The sequence below is a fragment of the Pempheris klunzingeri genome, chromosome 11 (genome assembly GCF_042242105.1).
Source record: "Pempheris klunzingeri isolate RE-2024b chromosome 11, fPemKlu1.hap1, whole genome shotgun sequence".
Lineage (NCBI taxonomy): Eukaryota > Metazoa > Chordata > Actinopteri > Acropomatiformes > Pempheridae > Pempheris > Pempheris klunzingeri.
Window position 1 is genome coordinate 3679758 of NC_092022.1, and position 25533 is coordinate 3705290.

At 41.4% G+C, this 25533-nt stretch overlaps 1 protein-coding gene across 1 annotated transcript in view; it reads right to left on the bottom strand.

Moving 5' to 3' along the window:
* The window catches only part of LOC139209690 (plexin-A1-like), a 225830-nt gene that overhangs the window by 154368 nt on the left and 45929 nt on the right, over positions 1-25533 (bottom strand). Inside the window, exon 3 of the mRNA XM_070839495.1 lies at positions 18380-18562. Within this exon, the coding sequence (XP_070695596.1) occupies positions 18380-18562 (183 nt within the window). The remainder of the gene's footprint in view (positions 1-18379; positions 18563-25533) is intronic.

The following is a 25533-nucleotide window of genomic DNA, read 5'->3' on the forward strand; positions in this document are numbered from 1 at the left end:
CTCTTACGGTTACCTGGCTTCACTAACCATTGGTGACCTTTGACGACCGGCATCAGGAAGCTGGTTATCAACTGACACAGTTTCCCCCCGTCTGGATTTCACCCTGAGGCTATGACAGTTCATGTGAAAGAGTCTGAATTTCTTATCACAAGCCAATCACATGCAACATCATCACAGCCATGAGGAAAGCACTTAACATGACATGAATGAAGTTACTGCGGCAGCCGACACGCAGTAATCACACATCTATAAATGAATAAGAAGCTGTAGAAACACTGGGAATAACATCATTAGGTTAAATAAAGGCTAGAAATAAGTGTGGTAAATGTATTATACCTGAACTTGTGGTGAACACTATACTGGCATTTATAAATAATATCAGCATTCTCAGTATATTCATATTGTAGGAATTCAATTGATTATTTATAAAAAGTATTATCCATTTATTTTCCGAAATAACATTTGAGTTTTTCTCTCCTTTTTGTCACATCAAACTATTATATTTTACATAAATGATACACAAAGTCAAGACTTTAGCCAGAATCTACCACAGTTTTCAAACATGCTTAATTTTTCTCATAGCCAAAAAGTGGATACACTTCTATTTGGCGGACCTTGGAAATGAGTCTGAGACGTGGAAACAGGAGTATCCAATGAGAGTACACGGGAGACTGGAGGTGGGGAGGGAGAGAGGTAACAGACACACACAGAGAATGACCGTATTTTATTGAGGTAATTAGACTAATCAAACGAGCTTCAAGTGGAATTAAAAGGAGATGAAGTGACAAAATAAGACATCAAAGATATGTAAAATACACACAAGCCATGGAGAGGGGGAGAGTGACAGAGAGGGAGGGAGATAGAGAGAAAAAGAGAGAGAGGGAGACACAGAGCAGGAGGTCCAGCAGTTAACATTGTTCCTTTAGATAACTGTCTGGTGTATTTGCTTAATGTCTGATGATACTGATAATGCTGTAGATTAAAAGTGAACCAACAACCGCAACCACAACTTTTCTTGTGTCTTGTATATCTGTCTGCTTCTGGAGAAGAATGCATCACATCTGCACCTGAAAAAAAACTGCCCCACAGTGATCTACCATGAAATTTTCCTCCAATACTGCAGTAATTCAATCCAGGTTTTCTACAAGCGGATTAATCTCATAATCAGTACACCTGGTCTGAAATCAGTTGCGAGGTCTGTGACGTCAACATGATGACATGAGTTGTGCCTAAGAGCTTATAAAGTATGCACAAAAGCACAGACCCAGACCCCAAACATGCCCATGCTGTCCAAGAATCTGTTATCCCTCCATCTCCCTGCATCTCTCCTCCTTAATCCCTCTCTCCACATTCTGTCATCTGTCTGGCAGCAACAGACAAAGGAAGAGGGAGAAAGAGGGAAAGACAGACAGCGAGACTCTTGGCTGGCATGCAGGCTGTTGGGAGCGATACAGGAGAATGTGGAGAGCCCTCTCATCTCTAATCTCTCCCCTTTCTCTCGCCTGTCTGCACTCCTCCTCCACCTCTCTCCCCAAGTCTATCTGTCTGTTCATCTCTCTCAACCTCTTCTCTCGTTCCATTTCTTTTTCCAAACTATAAAATATACTATACATCTAAAACCAGCACAACCAGATATGTGAATGTCAGCTGGTGACTCTTCTGTAGAATTTGGATAAGTTAAAAACATCAAGGGAAAAAAAAAAAATCACACAATATAACTGTTGATAAGAGAAAGAAAAATTAAGGAAAAGTGGGATAGAAGGAAGGTATGGGAAGAAAAGTTAGTTTCAAACAATCAAAGCTACAAAAAAATGCAAAGAGCGTATTAGTCTAGTCAATTATATATTAACGTACTGCAGAACAGAACAACGGTCTGTTGCTTTGGAGATAGCGTTTCTAATGTGTTAATAAACCAAATGTCCTTTGGAGCCTGTGAATGCTGTGCTAACCTGATTACAATGAAACACTCTCCTCTCCAGTGGTCTTCCAACTGGGCCCTGGGGGACACCAATGGGGACCCTACATGAGCACCAATGGGTCCCTGAGGACAATGTATAATAGTACTAATTTTACCATAGTTTAATTGGCCATAAATTGTGAAAATATTGGTCCCCAAGTGTAATCTCTGCTCCAGACTATATTCTTTGGTCACATGAGCAACAATATAGGCTACTCAGATATAAGATGGAATGACTAAAGGGAAACGCTGAAGCTGCGATCATATGGCAGGATCTGCTGACTTTTCTGTCAGTGTGAGGAAGTCATATGCTGCCGTGCTCAGATGCAGGCGGCTGTGTGGTCTGACCTGGTCAGAGGTCGCAAAGGGTCTCAAGGTTCCATTTATCACTTGCATGACTGACTGCCAGAATAAATGTCACGACACTGGGTCAGAGTGGAGAACGTCAACACACACTCGAGGTTTCATTGAGACTGGCCTCACAAGAGAAACTGCAGTGCTTATCTGTTGTTCAAGATATCAATGGATATATTCACTTTCATTTGATTATGATCACGCCCTCTCCAAGCCAAGCAGTTCTTCTTCAAGCAATGACAACAATCATTTCTTAACCCGAACCAACAGGCATCTTTGAATTCAACTGTACATATTACGTAATGCCACTATTTATACTGTATTTAATATAACCACATAGCCAACACACCTGATAGTTATACTGTTTACTGGTTATCATAGTTACATACTAACCTATCATAGCTGTTTTACATTCGTATATTGTTATTGTTGTTTTTTTATACACTGTTGCCCATAAAGTTGGAATAATTGTTCAATCCCCCCAATTTTGTTAAAGCCTGAATACCCAGTTTGCAAAGGTTAATTGTGGTTTAAGTTTCACTGTGATATGTTTGGAAGAGTTTGATCAATAAAGTTGAGAAGATATACACTTTATTTATCGAGAATAAATCACATTGTCACAATCAATTCATGAGAAGAGGTAAAAAAAACATTTTATTCCAACTTTATAGGCAACAGTGTATATATATTTCAGTTACATTCCCTCTTGCTATCAATGCCTGCCTATTTCTCTATATCAACTTGTGCTACTGTTTGCACTATGTGGTAGATGTGGTAAATGTTCAACTACATTTTATTGGACTGGCACTTACTGTGTGTAATGATAAAGTAATCTAATTTGTGAGGAGCCTGATACTATGAAACTACTTAAAACGTCATATTACATAAAAATAACTTAATAATCGCTCAGCAAAACTACTGTACAATACTTTCTCAATATCTGGTCCCACATTCACTCACTCAGATTTATGTATTTGCTTTATTGTATCTGATGGAAAGATATTTCGTTTGCATTTTCTGTTTTGCAGCATTTCAAACATTTGCTTGACGGTTGAAGCCAAGCATACATGACTATTGGGACATGTTATTTTTACCCGTTGACCACAGTCACGCCACAAAGAGTAACAACTGGTGGCACAAGGGCGACCCTGCTTAATGTGTTTTGTATGCAAGGGAAACAACAGCGACAAGTTAATATCAGCAGGACAAGTGAAAACATCCAGCCCTTCATCCATCTCTGATCCTTTTACTTCTATCACTCTCCATCATCCACCCATCCATTATTCCATCCCTGATCTCTTTGCTATAATCTCCCATCCAGCCATCCCTGGTGCATTGTAATCTGCTGTAATCTGATGGATTAACCTCACTGCTCTCTCTCTCATCAGTGTGGATGGTTCTGGTGCAGTGCTGCTCTTTTTTTTTTTTTCTTTTAAATGTATTTTTTTTTTTCCATCCTTGCCTACATGTGCCGATATGTTTTCTTTTTGTTTCTGTGACATGAATGACAGAAAGAGGAGTTGGGCAAGAAAGAAAATGACCAGAAGAAGAGATGCAGTAGATTAGAAACTGGAAAAAATTGAGTTTTTGGCAGATTAAAGACAGCATGTAGTTGCACTGTCCTTTCTCTCCGTACAGAAGACAACATTTATACAATGGAAAATGCTTAAACTGGACTTCCTAGGCCTATTTTTGACTCCAGCCCTTAAACGCTATGATCATGGGCTAGATGCAACATGGACTCTCATTAGCAATTACATGAAAAATAGAACCATAACCAAACTCAGAAGTATGTACAAGTATATAAGTATGCCACATGATTGCAAGTAGTACTTTAGCTTGTTAGAACCCGTGGTCTCGGACGCCTGGTGTGTTCTCTGCCCCCACAGGAGAATGAGGTCTCTTCTCTCTGTCTTAATAAATGTTTCATGGTATTGTTTTCAGGGTGTGCTGTGGATTTTGATGTTGCCATTGTCTTTGCTGTCCTTTGGAAAATTAAGAATAAAAAAAGAACAGCAAAACCCCAAAAATTCCAAAACTAAAACTAATTTAAAACTGCTTATGAAATAAAATATGTTTAAATCATGCAACTAAACAAAAAAAAAAGCCTAAATGGTAAGAAAACAGAAACATGCCAATTGTTATGCAGCATATTATAAATCTAGTTGCTTGCACATCACATGTAGTTTCAGATTAAAATAGAGCAGATGTAGTTGTACAAAATGCCAACAAATAAACATGTCATCATGGCGAAATTATAACACCTCTAATGACAGGATTTAAATTTAGATAAAGATTTGTGCTGTAAATGGACAAAGGGAAACAAAGGATGTCACAGAGGCTGTAAACACACACACACACACACACACACGCAGGCTCAGAAGGTGATTAGGAGACCAAATACTGCACTCACATGAACACGCACATCACAGAGCAACAAGGCTGACTGGATTAAAAATCTACATTTGTAAAAACAGAGTGGTTTGTGTGTGTGTGTGTGTGTGTGTGTGTGAGGCATGAGAGAGAAAGAGAGAGAGACAGGCTGACAGCTACAGAATGATCTATGTGTCCCAACTGGAGTCTCCCTGGGGTGAGTGTGGTCTGACTCTAGGACTGTGAGGTCTCACAGGGTAATAAACGGCCTTAAACGGCGGACTGTTACCTGCTAACGACTACAGATCCCCGGCGAACTCTTATACATTTACTGAAACATCAACACCAGTGACGCTGGACTGGACTTAAACTACACGTCCTTCCTACCAGGCTTCAATCTTTTTTCCTCCTTCTCAGGTCCCTCATTGTTTGCGTCACACCAGAGGACAGATCATTGGAACGATGCCACGCATGTTGAATGATAGTCATGCTTTCAAAGGAATGTAAATAGTGCATGATAGAATAGTGAACCTCATACTAAAGGACACAAACCATTTTCCACCTTCAGTAAAAATGCACAAGTGTCAAATTTTCCATGTTCCATCCTAACTATATCCTTTGTTATAGTAGCCAAGGTACATTTTCACATCTGTCTGCCAAGACATATGTTGCATTGGTATAAAAAGAGACTAAAGAAATGTCTGTTTTACAGGTAGCCAGACCTAAATACCATATTTGGCAGCCTAGGAACACACTCACGAGGGCTAAACAGCTTGCAAAGCACTGTGCTGTCTCTGGTATCATTGACAGCCACCATACATGGCGGAGACACTGCTACTCATACCCCTGAGAACTGAATATTATGTTTTGTATTGTGAGGACACTATGTCACTGGTCCATGATTTCGTAAATGTACTCCACTGCTCATTTTATGGTTGTGTCCTTGTGCTATTTTCCTCTATGTGGACATAAATAAATAGTAAAAATGTGTGTGTGACAGCCAACACCTGATATGCCACACAAAAGCTCAACAGAGACACCAAATCACATAGTTACAAATACATGCAATAACAAAAAACCCACACACAACTAAAGGTTAAGTCATAGAAAACCAATATTAACGCAATATACAACACCATGTAAATATTTTTATCTTTGAATGTGACACAGTTAGGGTGGATCAGAGGCTGTCAAATTGTGATGCACACCACTCCAGAGGGATATAGTTTTTAAATCGGTATCATTATCTCCAATGTCAATCACAAATAAATGTCCATAAATAGAAAAAAAGATGCTCCTCACTACTGAACTCCTCTGAGAATACTAATTTTCTTCAATGGTAAAGTAATCCAGTGATAGTTCTGTACATTACAAACACGACCTGCTAATAGCTAATTCAGTTCAGTTTGAATGGGATGCAGTTGTCTCACTTTTGACTTTAAAACCCCCCGGGACAGACGTAGCAGGCTTATTTAATTTAGCTCTCATCAAATATAGTTCAGAGACATTAACAGAAATGAATCCAAACATAGGAAGTGGTATATGAAATATCATATTGTTCCATTATGGCCCATTAGGAAAAGACTAACAGCATTAGTTTTGTTGTTACCGTCCAATTGTCCATCATCAACTCATTCCCATTCTCCTTCACCCCCTCCATCCTTTACTTTACTACCTTTTCTCTCCTCTCCTTTCCCACCATTGGTCTCTGCAACTCACCCATTCCTCCCCTATTTCTTCCCCCCCTCTCTCTCTTTCTCTTCCTCTGTTGTCCCTCCATATGACTCTGACATCAGGCAGCCTGCCAAGTCACTGTACACTTCAATTAGTGGAGAGACCTCAGCACACACACACGCATGTATGCACGCACAAACACACACACACACACACACACACACACACAATGCAACGGTTGCCTGTTCAGCTGAATGCTTTGTACACTTCCCAATGAAAACCAGAGGGCTGCAGAGAGACAGTGTGTGTGTGTGTGTGTGTGTGTGTGTGTGTGTGTGTGTGTGTGTGTGTGGGGCTGGCACTTGGAGCCTGTCCTAGAGTGTGACTTTGATATCAGTCTTGGTAATCTAAGTCATTCTCTCTGCTGCATCTAGATACAATAGAGGCCGGGACACATGCACGCACACACACACACACACACACACACACACACACACACACACACACACACACACACACACAAATACAAACCAGATGGCTGAACAACACCAGCTCTGGTTGGTTCTTTGTCCTCCTCCATTCTCTCTTTGTCAGCCTGTATATATTTTCTCAGTAGTTCTCTGCCGGTGTGTCTGCTTATCTGTTTCTCTGTCTGTCTTAATACATGTTTATCTGTTTGTCTGAGAAAAACTCAGTCACCTCCAAACTTTAAAAGCAAAAAAATCTCTGATGTAGCCAAAGAGGCATGCAGCCAAGCAATTCCACAAAATGTGATCGGGATTTTTACTCATGTACCACATCAGTTCAAGCACAGGAAAGCAGATTAGAAGGGAGAAAGAGGTGGGATAAAGTTGAAAGAGAAGACTCGTGGAAAGAGTGAGTAAACAAATGCAAAATCTGTGGGAAAAAAAACACAAAGATGGCATTAAGAGATGTCAGTGCAGGAGCTGATGTACTGTAACAGACTGGACATGTGTGACATGTCTAGAAGTTGTCACTCACTAATTGTTGTGTGCTGTTAACATAACTGGTTAGAACCTAGGTCATATTTTTTCTGACTTTCCCACCAGATGTGTTACCATTTCAGTCAATAAAACAAACAAACAAACAGAAGTAACATTAACAGACAGGTGGTGACAAGGGCTGTAAATATTACCCCTGATTCTTGCCAGAATAGTCATGTCAAAAGAGAGTGCACCTACAGTGAAATTATATAAACATAATCATTTCTGAGTAAAACAACAATCCATTGAACAAAAACTGAACTACAGATGCAGCCAAAATCTAGGGCAAGAAAGACTGTTATACATAAGGTATAGGTACGCATATGTGTGTGTGTGAGACAGAGAGAGTGAACGAGATTGTGGGTGAGAGAGAGAGTGTGCATGGAGTGAAGGGTCATTGTCCTTGATTGCAGAGCCCACTCGAGACATTAGATGTTCTCTCTGCAATCACAATGTTCACAGACGTCCAAATCAGAAATCAGGAAGCTTCTGGAGAGCAGCCACTCAATATCATAAACATCATCAAGGACAATGCTCTGACTCTCTCTGATACACAACCCCCATCTCTCACTCTCAACCTCCTTATTGTCTGTTTCATATTATCTCCTTGACCCCCACCAAGTGTCAGCATCTCTCTGTCTCTCATTAACATGTGCATGCTGAGCCTTGGCCTGACATCCTCGCGTCCTGCTCACAAGCTGGCTTCGAGTTGGACTAAAACACATGGAGGGAAAACAAGTCTAGGACAATGACTGTGCAAAAACAACACTGGATTAAATATGATTTGCAAAACACCCTGCAGAGTGGGGGACATTTTAACCACAGAAAATAAAATAGTGGTTATTCATAGATCTGTATGGAGGATGACAATAGTTCTGAAGTTTTACATAGCAGGAGCATTCTCCAAAAGAATATTTCATCAGAAAGATATATGTCTGACATCTGAACTTTATTATCAGAAGGTTATTACCAATTACTCAAATAAAAAAACTAAATGTGAACAAACTTGTACAATAAAAATGAGGCTTTAATGTATTATGTGTTTACAAAACTAACTAAAATAAACGTAGTTTTCATCTTTTTATTACAAGATAATTTTTTGATCGTATTCACATGTTGCTCCTGACAAGAACCCCATATTACATAAAACCTAAAGCTAACAGTAAAACTAATAAAGGCTAAACAAAAACTAAGCATTTTCAAGAAATTAAAAACAAAGTCAAAATGAAATAAAAATAAAAACTAATGAAAGTTATACTTTCCTAAGTGTAACCTGTCCCTAAGAGCCTAGGGGCTGGACTTGACCCTAGTGGTGCTTTGAGCTAAATGCTAATGACAATGCTAACATGCTAATGTTTAGCAGGTATGGTGCTTATAATGTTCACTATCTGACCGGATAAAATACTCTAGATGAACCCTCTAGTTTATACATTCATATGACTCCTCTTATGTCCGCTTAGGTAAATGAATTAAGAAAAAACGTGAATAAATGAAAGGGGAAACCAAATGAATGCAGATGCCACCACACAGGGCTCACTGAATAACTGAACAAACATGAAAATGGTGTAACACAATGCTACAGTCAACAGATTTCAACACAAGTGAGCATGTATGGGGGACATTAAAGCAACAGTGCTCTACACTGTCGTCACCAAACGAGGGTATGCTGCTCATCCTTCCACTACAGATTGCATGAAAAGGTTCACTGAACCTGTTCGGGAGCCTTTAGATTAAACAATGCCCCACTATGATACTTAATAATGACAATTCCTCTAATCTGTAGATGGCCTCTGATGTTCACCTCATGGATGGATGCATGATTAATAAAGCCTGCTTCTGCCCTAATTGTACCATTTTATGAAACAGAACTGCCATGAATGGTGTTTCACGGTGACGAACAACGTTAACACAAATTTTCCTCACATAAGACATCAGAGAATACGCATAATTGTCGTGACAGACCCCATTGACTGTGAAGTACGCCATGTGTGTCTGATAAGACAACAGAAGGACCGTGTGCTTGCATTAGAGTATGGGTGTGTGTGTGTGTGTATTAATGGATAGACAGATGGGGCAGTCTAGAGGAACAGTTGATGAAGGCTTTACACTGCAGCTGGCCCTTTCTCCTCCCCTCTGCAGCAAACACACACTCTGAGATACAAAAAAGGTCTACTGGCACAGTCTGTGTGTTTGTGTGCGTACTGGGCTGTTAGTGTGGCAGCTGCCCTGGCATCAGGTGCGCCGTTCCATTCTACATGAAGAAAGCACAGCTGCTATAATATGTAAACACACACTGCTTCCTACACTAAACACAACAAAAAAAGTCTCGTACACATATAGAGTTTCCCTTTAATCTAAAGATAAGAGGCCAACATTTGCAGCAGTCCTATTAGACACACACACACATCAGTCTGCATCATTTCCTGCATGTGCCCTCTAATCATATGCACATTTGAATAAACACACACACACAGACAACATGCATAAATGAACACACACCCGTGCAGGCTGCATCTTTCCTTGATGTGAAAGAGATTAACATAGCAGGTACAAATACACACTGACATGTTTCTTCTAGTCTGTAATCAGACATAAACACACACCCATCCAGACAACATCCTTCCCTTGATGGTAATGCTAAAGATTGTCAAACACACACACACACACACACACACACACACACAAACACACATGCACATGCACGTGCACATGCACACACACAGCTGCATCTTGCCTTGGATATCAGTAAGATGTACAGAAGATTAGTGTGTCAAGAAACCTGCATAGACAAACTAACTCTCTATCACACACGCACACACACACACACACACACACCGACCCCCAACATGCCAGTTGTTCTCCAGATGCCCGCCAGATACACAGACACATGTCCACCCATCACCTCCTGTATCTGTGCAGACACATGTTGTGATGTGAGGAGGTTAGCCAGCTTGAATCAGGCCACTGGCACCTGACACCGGTCATCAGCACAACAGCTGTCTGAACACATCGCTGGCGGTTGCTGAACGTCTGCATATGTGTCTGTGTCTGTTGTTTGTCTGGACTTGTGGACACACATGCCCTAACAGCGGGGCATCCTGACTCAGTGCCGGGACTGGCGATGTCTATGGTGCATGGGTCTGGATTTAAAACTGGGTTATTTCTTGTCGCACATTTTCCACTCAAGATATTAATATGCTGTATTCACAAAAAGCCATGTGTGGATTACATCACGGAGGGGGGAATCCCTCTATGGATGACAGAGGAGCAGATGGAAAAAGTGGAACATGGGCAAAGTAAATACTGGCACCCGGTTTTGTCACAAGATGAAGACCTTTTTTGAAAATGATTGTCAGCATTAATATAAACGTATCAGTCATGTGTTAACAAGTATTGTGCTGCTGCTGTTGTACCTGCTATTGTGGTGAATGTTTGGTATCTGCTCCAACCAGACCTGCAGCACTTCACTTTACCAAATCACAAAGCCGGAAAAATGTCCACATGCAAATTTGTAAAATTATTTTTAAGCCTCACAATATTAATCGACAAAGAACTCTTCTGCATCAATTTTAGAAGCCAAAGGGGTGACAAAAAGTCAGTATTTGACGCTGTGGGAACGAGAACGGGTTGATATTTCCCTTTTTCAGATGGATTCGCTGTGTACAACCAACAGGCACATCACTTCCTATACCAAAGTCAGACTCTGTAAGGGTTTTGTGTGAATTAAAGCCATCCCACAGCTGATAGGTTTCGCTGTGATCTTTCCTTTTGTCTCTTGACACTCACAAAGCCTTCCCACTTATCAAAGATTCATTAGCTCACTAATCCATCCATCTAGGTCTCCATGCACATCGTCCATCCATTAACACTGTGCCAGATTCCTCTAGAGGGACTACTGAGATAATGCCCTGCTCAAGGACACAGGGGGTAATACATATGAAGTGATAGCCCACCGGGGAATTGAACCCACAACCACAATGGCACATTAGCAGCGGCTGCCACTAATAAGTGATGCAGAACAGTATCATATCAGCCTCCGTCCCGGAGGTGGCAGAGATCCCGCTGTTGTAATTCAGATCACTCTGCCAGCGCTAAAGAAAGACTATTTCTGTATCACTCCATCCTCATCTGATGCTGTGCTGACTTGAAAAAATGACACGCTGTCCATTTTTCTCCTCCGGAAATAAGTAACAGCTGGGGAATTCAGATGCAGATGAGTATAGAAGAGGAAGGTATAGTCCCATTCATTTTTGCACTGATGCATTCATTTTCTTCTTGGAATCATTTTGGCAGGAATAAGAGAAGAAAGATGTCTTTAAAAGGAAACCTTTTCACATGTACTTCAGATGAGAATGATTTTCAAATTATATTTTTCAAAAACGGACTAAGTATATGTGGTCATATCTGCCATATATTCTACTTCTAAATATTCTAGACCGAGTCCCTCATTTTGCATTTTACAAATTTCATATCACACAAACTTGCATCGTCGTACGTAACAAAGCTCGATATGATCATTCACAAGCAGGTCTATCATACAAATATCAAGTATGTACTAGTATCTGCCTTCCATGTCTTTGTATCTCTTCATCTATTCCTCTTCCTCTCTGTGTGCCTCTACTGTATGTCTCCCATGAAAGGCTCCACTGAGATAGCACTTTTTTTTCCAGGCTGACGTACACTAATGTACTAATGGATAGAGGAGATAAGGACAATGAGGGAGAGGAGAGAGGGAATTAGGAGTGGAGGAGAGAAGGACAGTATGCCACACACACACACACACACACACACACAGATGAGCGGGAAATTCTCGAGGGAGGCAGATTTGCGGGCATCTAGCCCACCTCAGTTGGGAGAGAGAGAGCTGAAGGTGACATATGAGTGAGAGGGAGCGGAGGAGAAGGAGGGGAGGGGGTTGTGAACAGGAAAACTATAAGACCTAAAGACAGGGAGAGCAGAGAAGTGCTAGTGGAGAGAATAGGATGATAATTCACTCAAACACTAGCACCGCTTACAGCAGTAATATTATCTTTGCAAGATTTACACACTAGTCCTCCCTCAACAGGCTCTTACGGCAGCCACACACACACTTAGTCACACATTAATTTATAGAGGACTGCACACTAGCACTAAAACTCCACTGACGCATTGATATATAATATTTCATATAGATAGTAGCAAGTGCAGGCGCATACATACAGTGTGCATGCCATGCTAGCTTCAGGAAATGCTCACAATTCTAAGCATGTGTGCGGGCATGTGTGAATACTGAATGCGTGGATGTACACGGGCAATAAGGTAGGAAAGTGTCTCCGTGCCTAAGCCTCGTAGGGCTCACACAGGGAACAAGTGCCAGGTATGAATTAAACCATTAACACACAAACAAGGCTATCACAAAAGCCTGTTGTGTATTCTGAGAATCTAATAGAACATTATTCCACTAACTTCTAGTTAATAGGATAAGGATGGAATTAGTGTGTTCAGGTGTTGCGCTCATCTGCTCATTATGAGTTTTCAGAGGAGAGAGGAGATACTATGTCTGCACACACTCACACACAAACACTGAAACAGACAGCAGCCCAACCCGAGATTATCAATCATCTCTACCAGCCTGGTGTTTTTGCCATTTAACCAGGCTGAGCAGCTGATGCGCTGCTTCAATCATCGTCTGCCAGTCTAAATGCTAGTGCTAATTAGCATTCACATGCTAAATTACCTCCCATCCCATGTTTCCTGATTAGGCTTAATCATTCTGACAGCTAGTTTTACTGCTAAGCTTGCGGAGCCAATGCATGCACGGCCATCACAAACTCTAGGAAGAGACCCAAAGCACTCTCATTCACCGGGCGCTGGGATTTAAAGAGCTGGGAGCCTTCAAATTGTCCTGCTTAGACCGGTGGTTCTCAACTGGACTGCGGAAACTGTCTACATTTGAGTGGTCACAGGATGATTTACAAGCTTTAAAAGCTCTGTTCAATTTTCCTTTGCCTTTTCTCTAATTACTTAAGCATTTTTTTCCTGTGAAATATTGGATAGTTTTGCTTCAACGTTAGAAAGGAAAATCACTTTGCTGAGTGCCGCTCAGTGGTAGAAGTGCTTGCATCCTTTACTTAAGATAAAGTACTAAAGTAGTACTAGTTAAAGTACTTTCACTAGTACAGTGAAAGTTCCACACTCTAAATCCCACAGGTGTAAAAGTACAGAGGTATTATCTTCAGACGGTCTCAAGATAAATCTGGGGGGGCATGAGACGAAAAAGAAAGTTCTGCTACACAAATTTGCACTCACAATGTTTGAGGTATTCTCTAAAATTTGATATTTTCACCTCTTTGGTCCACAAGTAGTTATTGCACTGAAACATCTGAGATGTTTAGAGGGGAAACCTTCCTTTGGTGGATCTGCTATAAAGTCAGACCTCTGTGATGTGACATTGGGTGTGTTACAGTTGTAAGATGTTAGATGTACTGCTGAAGAGACAGGAGGTAGATCATGATTATATTTGAACATATCCTGCTTAATATTCAGCTGAAAGGTTGATATTATTAATTAGGGAGGGGGGAGGCAGATAGATAGGATGGAGCAGCGTATGTCACTGCTGTCACACAGAAGCTGTGGAGAACACGAGACATCTTGCCAAAGAGCATATCGGATAATCTTGAGTGGGAGGGATGTGCGATGGAAGAAGCGAGCCGGTGAACTTCTGGTCCACCTCACTGGCCCTGAAGTCTAACCAGTTTCACTCGTCTCACTGTCTCAAGGCACCGAAGAACCAGTGTTACGTCAATCAACTGGCTGGCACAGTTACCTCAGTAGCGCTGCTCCAATCGGTCCTGTCACTCAGGCTATCTTCCAAGATGGAAAGGAAAAGGAAAAGTAATTGGATTTGCTCCTAGCAGGGAAATGATGAAATGACATGAAACCACCCCCCCTTCACCCACCACACACACATCCTCATTCACAGACCTATACACCGCTCTGAGTAAATCTCCCTCTCCCCGTCTCTCTCTCTCTCTCTTGCTTGCCTTTTTTTGTTTCTGAAATCTGGAAATACTTCAGGCTGTTGAGAGTTTCTTTTCATCTCACCTGATGTGGCGAGTGCACCTTGTTCTCCCAGGTAGACAAAAGAGGAGACGAAATGAGGGGAATGAAAGGATTTCCAGGTTTATACAGAGATCTGAGGAGGGTTTTTTAGGATGTTTCTGGCAAACGGCACAAAAGGCAGCTCATAGTGCAATTTCATGCAGTTAAAAGCTATCGGTACCCCTCCTACAAAGTGATGTACTGCATGTGGTGCTTAAAAGAAAAATGCAATCATGTACAACTTTGTAGTACTGGGCAAAGAACAACAATATATAATGTATGTATACGCTGCAGCTTGCTGGCAGGCATGCAACCAGAGGAGAGCCATCCTGTTCTGCTGTCACACTGTGTGACAAAGCTGCTTCCCACATCCCACAAACATCCAATACCAATACTATACTGTATGTCCTACATCCTGGTGTACAACCTTCATCTTAGATTAGACACACTCCCTCTTATGTCTTTCGGCGGCCGTCTCTGATGGCCTCGTCTTGGCCACAGTCGTGATATTTGTGAATTAAGTTGAATATGTGTGGTTTGATAATATAAGATGAGTGTGTATGCAAGAGAACAAATAACACATTATCTGTCTCATAACTCATAAGCAATAAAACACACTGTTACTTAATTCATTACACTCCAGGGTTTCGCGGCTGCTTACAGTCTTACCGTGTCTGGTATGTTGATTAATTTCTAAATAAATGTAAGTTTGGTCAGCAAAATGTCTGCTAATGCTTTGTCTGACTTATATCCCAATACTGAAACAATGATATTATTATTAGAAAACAGCTGCTGATTCATTTCCTGTCGATTGAACTAAGCTTTTTATTCATTAATTGTTCCAGACAACTACTAGAGTCTGTATCCACATCCTGCTGTGTGTCCTACATTGCAAGAAGTACAACCTGTGGTACATTATCTTAAATCTTACACCCACATCAGCATGTATACAGTGTCAGTGTCTTATTAATCACTGAATGTAGAAAGTTACCGTATCACAACAACGGTCATACTGCGCCATTAAATCACAGAATGAGCCTTTTCTCTACTGTGTCATAAAACTAATACAGATGTTGGCCAAACAACTGACCAACAGAAAGCTGATTTGGTGTAACTCAAAAGTCAGAACTGCAGTCTACAAGGTCAACGGACACACGAGTGTTAGTGCTCCTACATGCACAGTCAGAGCCTGAAAGGAAAGAAAGCAATTAACTCAACAGTAATGGAGGTGATAGGTGGGTATTTTGCACATACATGCTGTGTGCTTAGTCACTCAAGTCATTTTGAATAGTCATGCTGATGTAAAGCTGCATAGATTTACCCTGGCTGACGTCACACACACACACACACACACACACCTCGCTCTATTTCTCTCTCTCTCTCTCCGTCTCTCTCTCTCTGACCCACACAAAGACACCATTACTTATCCAATGGACTGCTTGGGTTTAAGATTTACACTAGCGATTATATATTCATAGATCAATCAATACAGGGAGTCTAGCAGCCGAGACATGTCCACGCAGGCAAACACACATTCAGCAACAGTCGCATTGTTGGAATCCTAATGAGCGCGCGCGCGTGTGTGTGTGTGTGTGTAGACATCAATACGCCGCAGCTTTACATTTCATTAGGCCAAGGAGCACAGTTAAACTCCCAATGAATAGCAATAAAACCACACAGCCTGTAACAATCTCTCTCCATCTGCCTCAGCCTTGCTCTCTTTTTCTCCTTTCTAATCTCAGTTCTATTCCCTCTTCCTCTTCCCAATTCCATTTTGTACAAATCTTGCTCAGTCATTTAACCATTGTTGTCTAATTTATTTGGAAAGACCCAATTTAAGGCTAAAATCTAATCACCTCCTCTGTCAGAGGAAATGCTTACCAGGCACCAACAGATGCAGAGGCCTCATAAACTGGCTATAGGTGTAATCACTGCTGATTTATTATAATCAGCGCCCTGTCTCGCCATTTCCCCGCTCATACAGACGACCGCATGTTACTGCAGCATCTGCATTGATCTGCGTGAGGACACTGGCTGCTTCCAACCTCCATATTCACCTTCCTCCCTCCATCCCCGAGCACAGGAAGACATGCCGGCTGAGGGGAAATGGGATTCCGATCAGTGGGATATCATCCTGGATCTGCTGACCCCACACACTCAACATACACACAAATCATCTGTCTGCGCGCACACACGCAGACACAGAACAGGGGTCAGGCACAAGGACTAGTGGGCTAGGTTTCAGTCGACTTAGCAAAACACCAGAGACAGGAAGCTGTGTAAGGAAGCGTGTGTGTGTGTGTGTGTGTGTGTGTGTGTGTGGGTGCACATTATCATAGCCTATATAAAAGCAGATGACAGCAGCATTACTGCAACAGATATTCCACTGACAACAGAAACACACAAGCCTAATGCTTAAACTGTCAAACTCATATCAAAAAGTCTAGCAGCCGAACATTTCAAATGCCTTTTAGCTGGCTTTAGCAGAATATGACAGAAAGTATGATGTACACAAAGACTTCCACACAAAGACACCACCATTTGAAATAAAAGACATAAGCGTCTACAAAATGATAGATGACTTCAAAGTATTGTGTTCCTAAAAAAAAAAAGTTGGGGGAACATTTTCTAAAACTTTTCAAAGTTAAATGCTGCTGACTTGAAATGTGGGCGAAACTTCTTTTTTTTATTTTTTTGTATTATGTATGTATTTATGCAATTAATTTTCATCCCCAGGTAACTGTTTTATTCTGTCTCCGGAGTATTGGTGACACGGACGCATTCATATGGAGACACCCTGCTGGGGAGAATAGTGGAAAAAAAAAGAAGAAAAAAAGCGCACAAGCGGCTCTGTCGGATCTCAGATGAAGGAGCAGCTGATTGGCACGCACACCGTGCGGTCTACTCAACGTGGGTACTTGAGGAACAGGCACACGCAGACGCACACATACTGTAAACCCACAGGCGAACACTCAAAGGGACTGCATGCTGTGTGTATGATGAACATGATGGGAAATTACTGCTTGCCTGTGATTGAGGACACGGCACACAAACAAACACGCAGATCTACACGTGCACACACACACACACACAAAACATGGGGCTTTCTCACTCAGGAGTCACATAAGAAATCATCTTCACCCACCTTATAGCCACTCAAGCACTCCCTGGCTCTTGACAACACTGTGACTAGACCATCAAATAACACTCAGCATGATAAAACCCACACAGCTCCAGTTTGTCGAACAGCGTGAGCTCTATACATCAGCTAAAAAGACACAAACACATAGCACCTCGGTCTGTAGGAGAAAACCTGCGTCTCCAGAGCAGCTGTCTATCTCTCTTGCACAACGTGTCTTTTATATATGTGTGTATGTATATATATATTCATATATATTCACAGCTGATGTCTGCAATGAGATTCTGATGACATAACCATTTGTCAGCAATGCCAAAACCAATGACCATTGAAAATACATCATGAAATGAAGCAAAACTGCTTCAAAGTAAAAAATGGCGTTGTGTGGAGCGTGACGCACCCCGTTGTAATCAAATAGGTAGTTTAATTTCAGTTATCGCTGTAGATTATGTCTCACAACAAAATAACATTACGGTCACAATCAGGTGAAAATGTTGCATCTACAAACCGGCATCGTTGATTGACCTGTATTTTTTTCCACAGTTTACATACAGTAGGTTTGACGACTGTAGGTTTTGGAAAGGATTTCTGAGCCAAACACAATTGAGTGATCATTGAATTTTGCCTGTTTGAAGAGTTTGTAATCCTTTACTTAAGTTGATACATCCATGAGTCATCAAAAATGAGAGTTACGAGGATTTCACACCACACCAGCAATTCTGCCTCTGCTTTAAAGAGCACACTGAGCACGCACACACACACGCACACACACACACACACACACTCTTGGATGCCTACCTTCTTCATGCGTCCGCTGCGGGTGCCAGTGAACGCCACAGTGTGCCCGCTGTAGTCATAGGCCGCCACAGAGGTCATGCCATCGTCTTTGTCCACGTACAGCGGGATGCCCTCGATGGCCGTGGTGCCCCCTAGAGGCTGGTTGAAGTCCTGGCCGCAGAAGTTATCATCTATCTGCAGCGGCTGGGGTGTCGGGGGGGGGGGTGGGGAAGAAGGAGAGAAAGCCATTAACTCAACCATTAATACTTTTTAAATCCCTTTTCTCGTTAAACTAACATTAATTCTTAAAGAAGAAGGAGGCTTTCGATCTCCCCGGCACTTAACGCACGTTTATGGTGCTGGAACGAAGCCAAGTCTGCTGCTGATTTAGTGAGAAATGGTGTGAAATTGATGGGTGTCACTGGAAAAATGAACTTCCTCAGCTCCCTTTCTTGAAAACTTTTTTGGACAACTGATAGACAAGGGCGTATAGTTCTATTTGTCTTTTATTGAGGGCAAAAAGCACAAGCAAACTGGTATGCAGTTAAAGCTTTTGTGATTGATGCTTTCCCCTCCATTACAGCCTTTGATTATTTCATGGTTGCATGATGTCAAACCAAGCAATTAAGCATCTCAGCATTGTTTGAATGGATGCACAGTTGTTTGCTAATGTTTTAAATATTGATTTCTTTGTATACAGCTTCGGCAATGTAGTTTCTAATAAGAGACAAGCCAATACAGTGAGTAAATCAAATGGAGCAGGGATAAACATGGAGGGGAGAGCGAACACATCAGCAGGACACCGGAGGAGATGACGGGGAAATGACAGGAAGTAAATTATAGGTCAGATTAGCATATCATAATCAATGTGTCTCGTACAGACCCGTTTCCATGCCGATGTGTTGATATGTCACGCCTGATTTATGAACGTGTGTTTGTGATAGGCAAGTCATTAAAAGCATGTGATAGCTATGAACGCATCAGGAGGTTCCCCTTACTCTGACATGTGTAACCGAGATAATCGACAGCATATGAATTACTGGCGACCTCACCCTCGCATAGTCTGCACACACACAGGAAACACACAACTTTAGTTCTACACAATACTGAAAGGGGATTAGAGTTTGTGGCACTAATTTTCCAGTCCGGTGCAATCGAAGCATTGTAGAAGAGTGTAGGATGGGATGACACATGGCTAATTAAACGAGTGTCAGTCAGACCGAAAAGGAATGAAAACCATTTGGAAAACACGATGGAGATATGGCATTTTTAATTGTTTCATTCATCAACACAGATCTGATGTTTTCATCTAATTTTCATGTCCTCAATGAAACAGAAGCATGAATGGACCATCCAGTCACGTGCTTCTCGTACGTCGTTGATTTATTTGCCAAGTCTGTTTCCACTGCAACTTTTCCACCTCAGCTAGGCTGCAAAAAGTGTGGTATTCAGTGAGGTTTGCTTATAAAAATCAAATAGAAAATGTTGATAGAAACAGGTGGATGGCAGCACATTTACTATGGGAACTCACATGCAGACATCAAAAAGTATATATATATTTATTAACCTCCACAGGAACAAATATACGGTGTCACATGAGCTACCATACGCAGGGAAAAACAAAGGAAAAAACACAAACAAGCACGATCGAGCCTCCCACACGACACAAATTAACATGCCAGCTTTCTCTTGTTCATTACAAGACGTATCGTCTCCATAGAGACTAATCAATCACTCTATCCCTCCAGAACAGCAAAGCTGTCAGGGAAGGTGTGTGTTTGAGCACCAGAAGTGTGTGTGTGTGTGTGTGTGTGTGTGTGTGTGTGTGTATGTGTGTGTGTGTTCTATCAGACTTTCAAAGGCAGCCAGAAACACAGCAAAGTTTAACTTCAATAAACAAAGACACCAAGTGTGACAAAGTGAGTGAGAGAGAGACACACTCACACAATGCTTTGGCTTTTGTATGATTTACATAAACATGTTCTCAATTTTGGAACGGTTTTGAGAGTAATTTGAGAGGAAGAATGGAGGACAAAAGGGGGGAAAACAAGAGCAAACGTACAAGAGGAAGGCGAGTGACGTGATGCACGGGAGATGGAGACAGATATGAAAAGGAGGGAATAAAAGATGCAGAAATCAAGACGGGCGAAGGAGGCAGCAGACAGAGGGTAGGAAGTAGAGAGAGTGAGATGGCCCTGGCTCGGTGACAGTGTGAACCCTGCCCTTTGGTTCCTGCAGTCCAGTTTCCTCTGATAGAGACAGAGCAGAAGCCTCCATTCATTTCTTTCACTCATTTCCTCTCTCTTTCATTATCCTCTTTCTTTCCAACCCACCATCTCCCCCTCCTTATTCGCATATTTCTCTTTTTTTTCCAGGGTTCACAGGGACTGGCCATTGGGAAATCATGTCCATCCCAAAGGGTTGCTCTTTTTTTTTTCCCCCCTTGCTGTCACATGCCTGCAGTTATCAGGGACCGTTTTTCCTTCCTTCCTTCCCTTCTTCCTTCCTTCAAGAGCATTACCAGGATGATAATCCAAGGTTTCAAGCCACTGTTGAAATAAATAACCAAATGTTGTTGCAAAGATATTTCAAACAAGCTGAGAATAGATTATAGGGCAAAAAAAGAGGACTTGCAGTACATCGCAAAGCAACTGATTATTAGGACAACAAATCTGCATCAAGACCACTAGCTCCTGCTATCCTCTTTCTTTAAAAACTGAAACTTTTAAAAGAACATGAATCAAGTAGAAATTGCTTATTACGGCAGCTCGTAATTCATCCTGGATTTGTTTATGCCGGGTGCCTTGTACTTGTAAATTAATCTGCATTCCCACTGTCTGTCGAGCTCACACACAACAGTGAGATCGCCATCTTTCCGGCACTGTTGCCGGCATGCTGAGGACGCTAATGGTTTGTTATGTTTAGCCTGACTTGCATCATTACCATAGAGTCAACAGCTCAGATTGAGGCACAGTGGAGCGTTCACTCGACGTGTTTTTACTGCAGACAAATGTGGCCTCACACAGACCTGACATCTGCTAGCTGTTGTGTGCCTTGTAGACATGTAATTCCTACAGTGTGCCTACTCTATCATTCTTCTACAGCAACTCACTGAGAGGACGCTGAGGCTTTCTCAGTGACCAATATGGAAGTGACTGAAGATGCTAATTTAAAAAAAAAAACAGACTTTCATCACTTTCTGCTTATTTGAATGTGAAGGACTACGAATAGGTCTTTATTATTGTATTTGTATTTTACTACAAGTAATAAGTAATTCATTGTTCATTCAAGTTTCTTACATTAAACACTCATCACACTCTGCATGGACCTGCAGATTATGAATGAGACACTTTTAAACAAAATGCACCTTTCAAACTATTGCATTACTGTATATAATATTTATTTTGTGTATATAAGGTTTTTTTTTCTGTAAATATTATGTTAATTCAACTTTCTATTCCTTTAACTGTGTGCTTTATCTGTCCCTGAGCTGCAGTAACAGTGAACTTTCCCCACTGAGGGATCAATAAAAAGTTTCTCTTTTTATCTCTATTATCGAAAATGCAAGAGTGCACTGATTATTCTTTTTCTGGTGTTTTTGGCCGAACAGTTTCAGGAGAATTACCACCACCCTCTGGACTGGAGTAGACCCCGCCCTGATTTGCATGAAGCCCAAGAAAACCAAGAGAAATTGCAAGCAGATTCGTGGTCTAGCTGAAGGAGATGCATCTACACTACTCACAAAAAGTTAGGGATATTCGGCTTTCAGGTGAAATTTCAGGATGAACCTAAAATGCATTCTAACCTTTCCAGGTGAACTTAATGTGACCTTCTCTAAACCTTTGAATGCACATGTCCAACTGTTCAGTGTCTCAGTACTTTCTGCACCAGTTGCTGTTCTCTAACAAGAAGCTTAACAGCAACATTCACAACAGGTTTGATCCATGAATCCACCAATACATTTCCTGCTTCAGTTAGAATTGGTATTTAAACAGTCCTCCTCATCCTGCTGTTCACATTCTGACATCATGAGACCAAGACGACACCTAACAGTTGATCAGCAGCACCTCAACACTGGAGGCTTCAAACAGGAAGTCCTCAGACGGAGGTGTTCACTGAGCTTAGAGGGTCACAGAGTGTCATCAGGAGGTTGGAACAGTGATACAGAGACTGGAAGAGTCACAGAAAGGAGAGGAGTGGACGTCCTTTGGCCACATCCCAATTTATTGAGACACTGAAAATGTTTTGTTGTGGTATACCCACCACTGTTGTTAGATTTTCTTTCAATACATTGTTTAAGATGAATAAAATCACCAGTGCATGCTTCTACTTAAATGCCCTACTTTCATGATATAATATCACTGTAGCATTAACTTTTTACATTTTCCATATATTTCACCTGAAAGTCGAATATCCCTAACTTTTTGTGAGTAGTGTATGTGGTTACGTCGAAATTAAAGTGTATTTAAAAAGCATAACCAGATACAGCACACTAGATATGACGTGTAAATGAGACCCATGTCCATTTCATGTTGGTGGATCTAGGCCCACGTTTGAATACCATGTGTATGACCAAGACAGCAGTATTTACATTATATATTTATTTAGATTATATTTATTGCTATAAATACATTTTGCCACATTGGCCCAAGTACTTTTGCTAAAGAGACACCAAGAAAAGTGAAGTGCTCTCAGCCAGGCTGCACACTTTGCCACTGAGGCTAATATATAGCCCCCTCTGTAAGTAGTGGGTAAATAAGGCATCATGAATGAATAAATAGATGTCACTAAATATGTTCTAAAATCAGTTTTGCAGTCAAGTGTCATATTCTTAAATCTCATATTCACAGGGTGGTGCACACCCACTCCGGCCAGATGATATCCCAGACAGGTTCAATATATGGATGTCCATCCAAGACTATTTCTGGCCACTTATGGATATTCAGAACAGGGTCACAATTATGATCACTACTGTATGACAGCAGACTTAAATCCGAAACTCTCTGATGAAACAATAAGAAAAGAATGGTGCTTAGCAAGCTTTCAATTCCCATTTTTTGGATATATTTCAGTCAGTGTCGATAAAGCACTGACACTCAATAAGCTGCCTTGCTGTAAAGTGGCCTCTCATTCGCTGTTGGCCATTCGTCCTTATACATTTTGTTCAGGACACTCTAGATGCCTCATCATAAATATAGGCCATAAAAAGGGCCTGATTTGAGTGGTGATATCAATCAAACTTTAGTCGCAAGCTGCATAACTCAGATCGTTTTCAAACAGTCATTTACTGTTACTTTCTGCCGCTGAGGTTTTACTTTCATCTGTACTTGACAAGCAATACTGTTGTGCACACTGGTACTGGGTCCTTCATGTTAAACTTCCATGGCAAGTCACTTGGAGGGTTCTAAAGTGTTTATAAATCCGTGTAATAATCCTTTACTGTGTCCCTAACATAAGGTGACCTGCTGTAGTCTTTTATTAGTGCTTTTATAAGCTCTGTGTAGCTTGTCCCTGTTGGCCTACTAGACCTCTGACCATGCTATTATTATTACTAGCTATAGCTCACACTGTGGACACTGTACATAGCATTATTGCACGCACACACACACACACACATGCACACACGCACACACCTTTGTTCTATTTCCAGGGGGTTAGACAAGGACAGAGTCCCCTGTGTTGTCCTTGCCGAAGACCTCTGCTGTACACAGGCGCAGGCTGGCCCCTGGCAACTCACACACACACTCACATAGACCCCTGCCAAACTCATGCTGGGTGAATGATGATGGGGTGATGAGGGAAAGAGTGGGGCAAGTGAGATGAAGAGAAAGGAGAGCAGACTCGGAGAGAGAAACCAGCAGAAAAAAGAGAGGGAGATAGGGAGGGGAGACATAGGGGAAGGCTAAGGGTCAACAGCGGCTCTTGTCGCCACTAATGAGCCTCAACCCAGGAAGAGAGAGGGAACGAGAGAGAGAGAGAGAGTGACACAGACAGACAGTGACAGAGACAGAGAGAGAGAGTGACAGAGAGACAGGCAGACAGAGAGACAGACAGACAGTGACAGAGACAGAGAGAGAGACAGTGACAAAGAGAGTCTGAATTCAGCTCTTTCAATTCCCCATTGACCAAGTGAGCATAAGAGCTGCTGTGACCATACTGTGGTTGCAGAAGATGAGGCACTGGGAAGAACATGTTACCAACATTACCACAGTAAGAGTGCACACTTCTCTGCACGTCACACGCGCACTGGTGCACGCAAACACACTTGCAGAGTGTGCACGTTTCCTTTTCAAACACACCTTACAAGGTATGTGTGTTGAATTTATTTATTTATTTATTTGTCAGATATACCATGGTGTCTACTGAGCACAGACTGAGTTGATTTCAGCATAATAAATCAATCTGTTGCGTTTATTAAACATTACAGACGAGGGCTAGTGAGCATTAATCTGCATTTCCCTGATAATGACACTCTCTGTCCAAGAAGAATAAATTCTATGCTATCTGAAATGGCATGCAATGAATTAAGGTTTATGCCTTCATTAGATTTCTTCCATAAAATTAAAACATTTTTTTTATTGTGTTAAAAAAAAGAGTCTTTGGTTGGTGATTGACTTGGTTTGTTGAGACCTGAACTGGAGTTGGGCCAGGTCCAAACTGTTTTCAGTGTCATTTCGGACTTGGGATTGTAACAGATCATTTTCACTACTTTTACTGACATTGTATTGACCAAATAATGACGTGATTAATCGAGGATATAACTGTCAGATTAATCAATATTGTAAGTTGACATCCCACTTTGGAGCAGGGAGAGCAGCTTCTTTTATGACTTTACACTGATCCTCAGGACATGCAAGGCTTCTCTTTTGACCGCGGTGGCTCGTTAATTAGTGGAACATCATATTGCTGTCAGTTTTAGTTTATGCAGGTCAGCTACATTACATAACTACCCTCTGACAGTTTTAGATTTGGTCCAGAATTTTGGATCTGTGAAGACCTTTACTCTGAAATAAAAAAGCCAGTAAATCTTTGGTGAACATTATAGGAACTATTGGAACTATTGTTCCTCTCCTGTTTCTGTATTACAGTGTGTGTATGATTACCTCTCTCTCTTTCTCCGTTTTCAATTCACTGCAGCGTAGTTTAGCAAAGAAAGCATCTACATCTGTCTGATC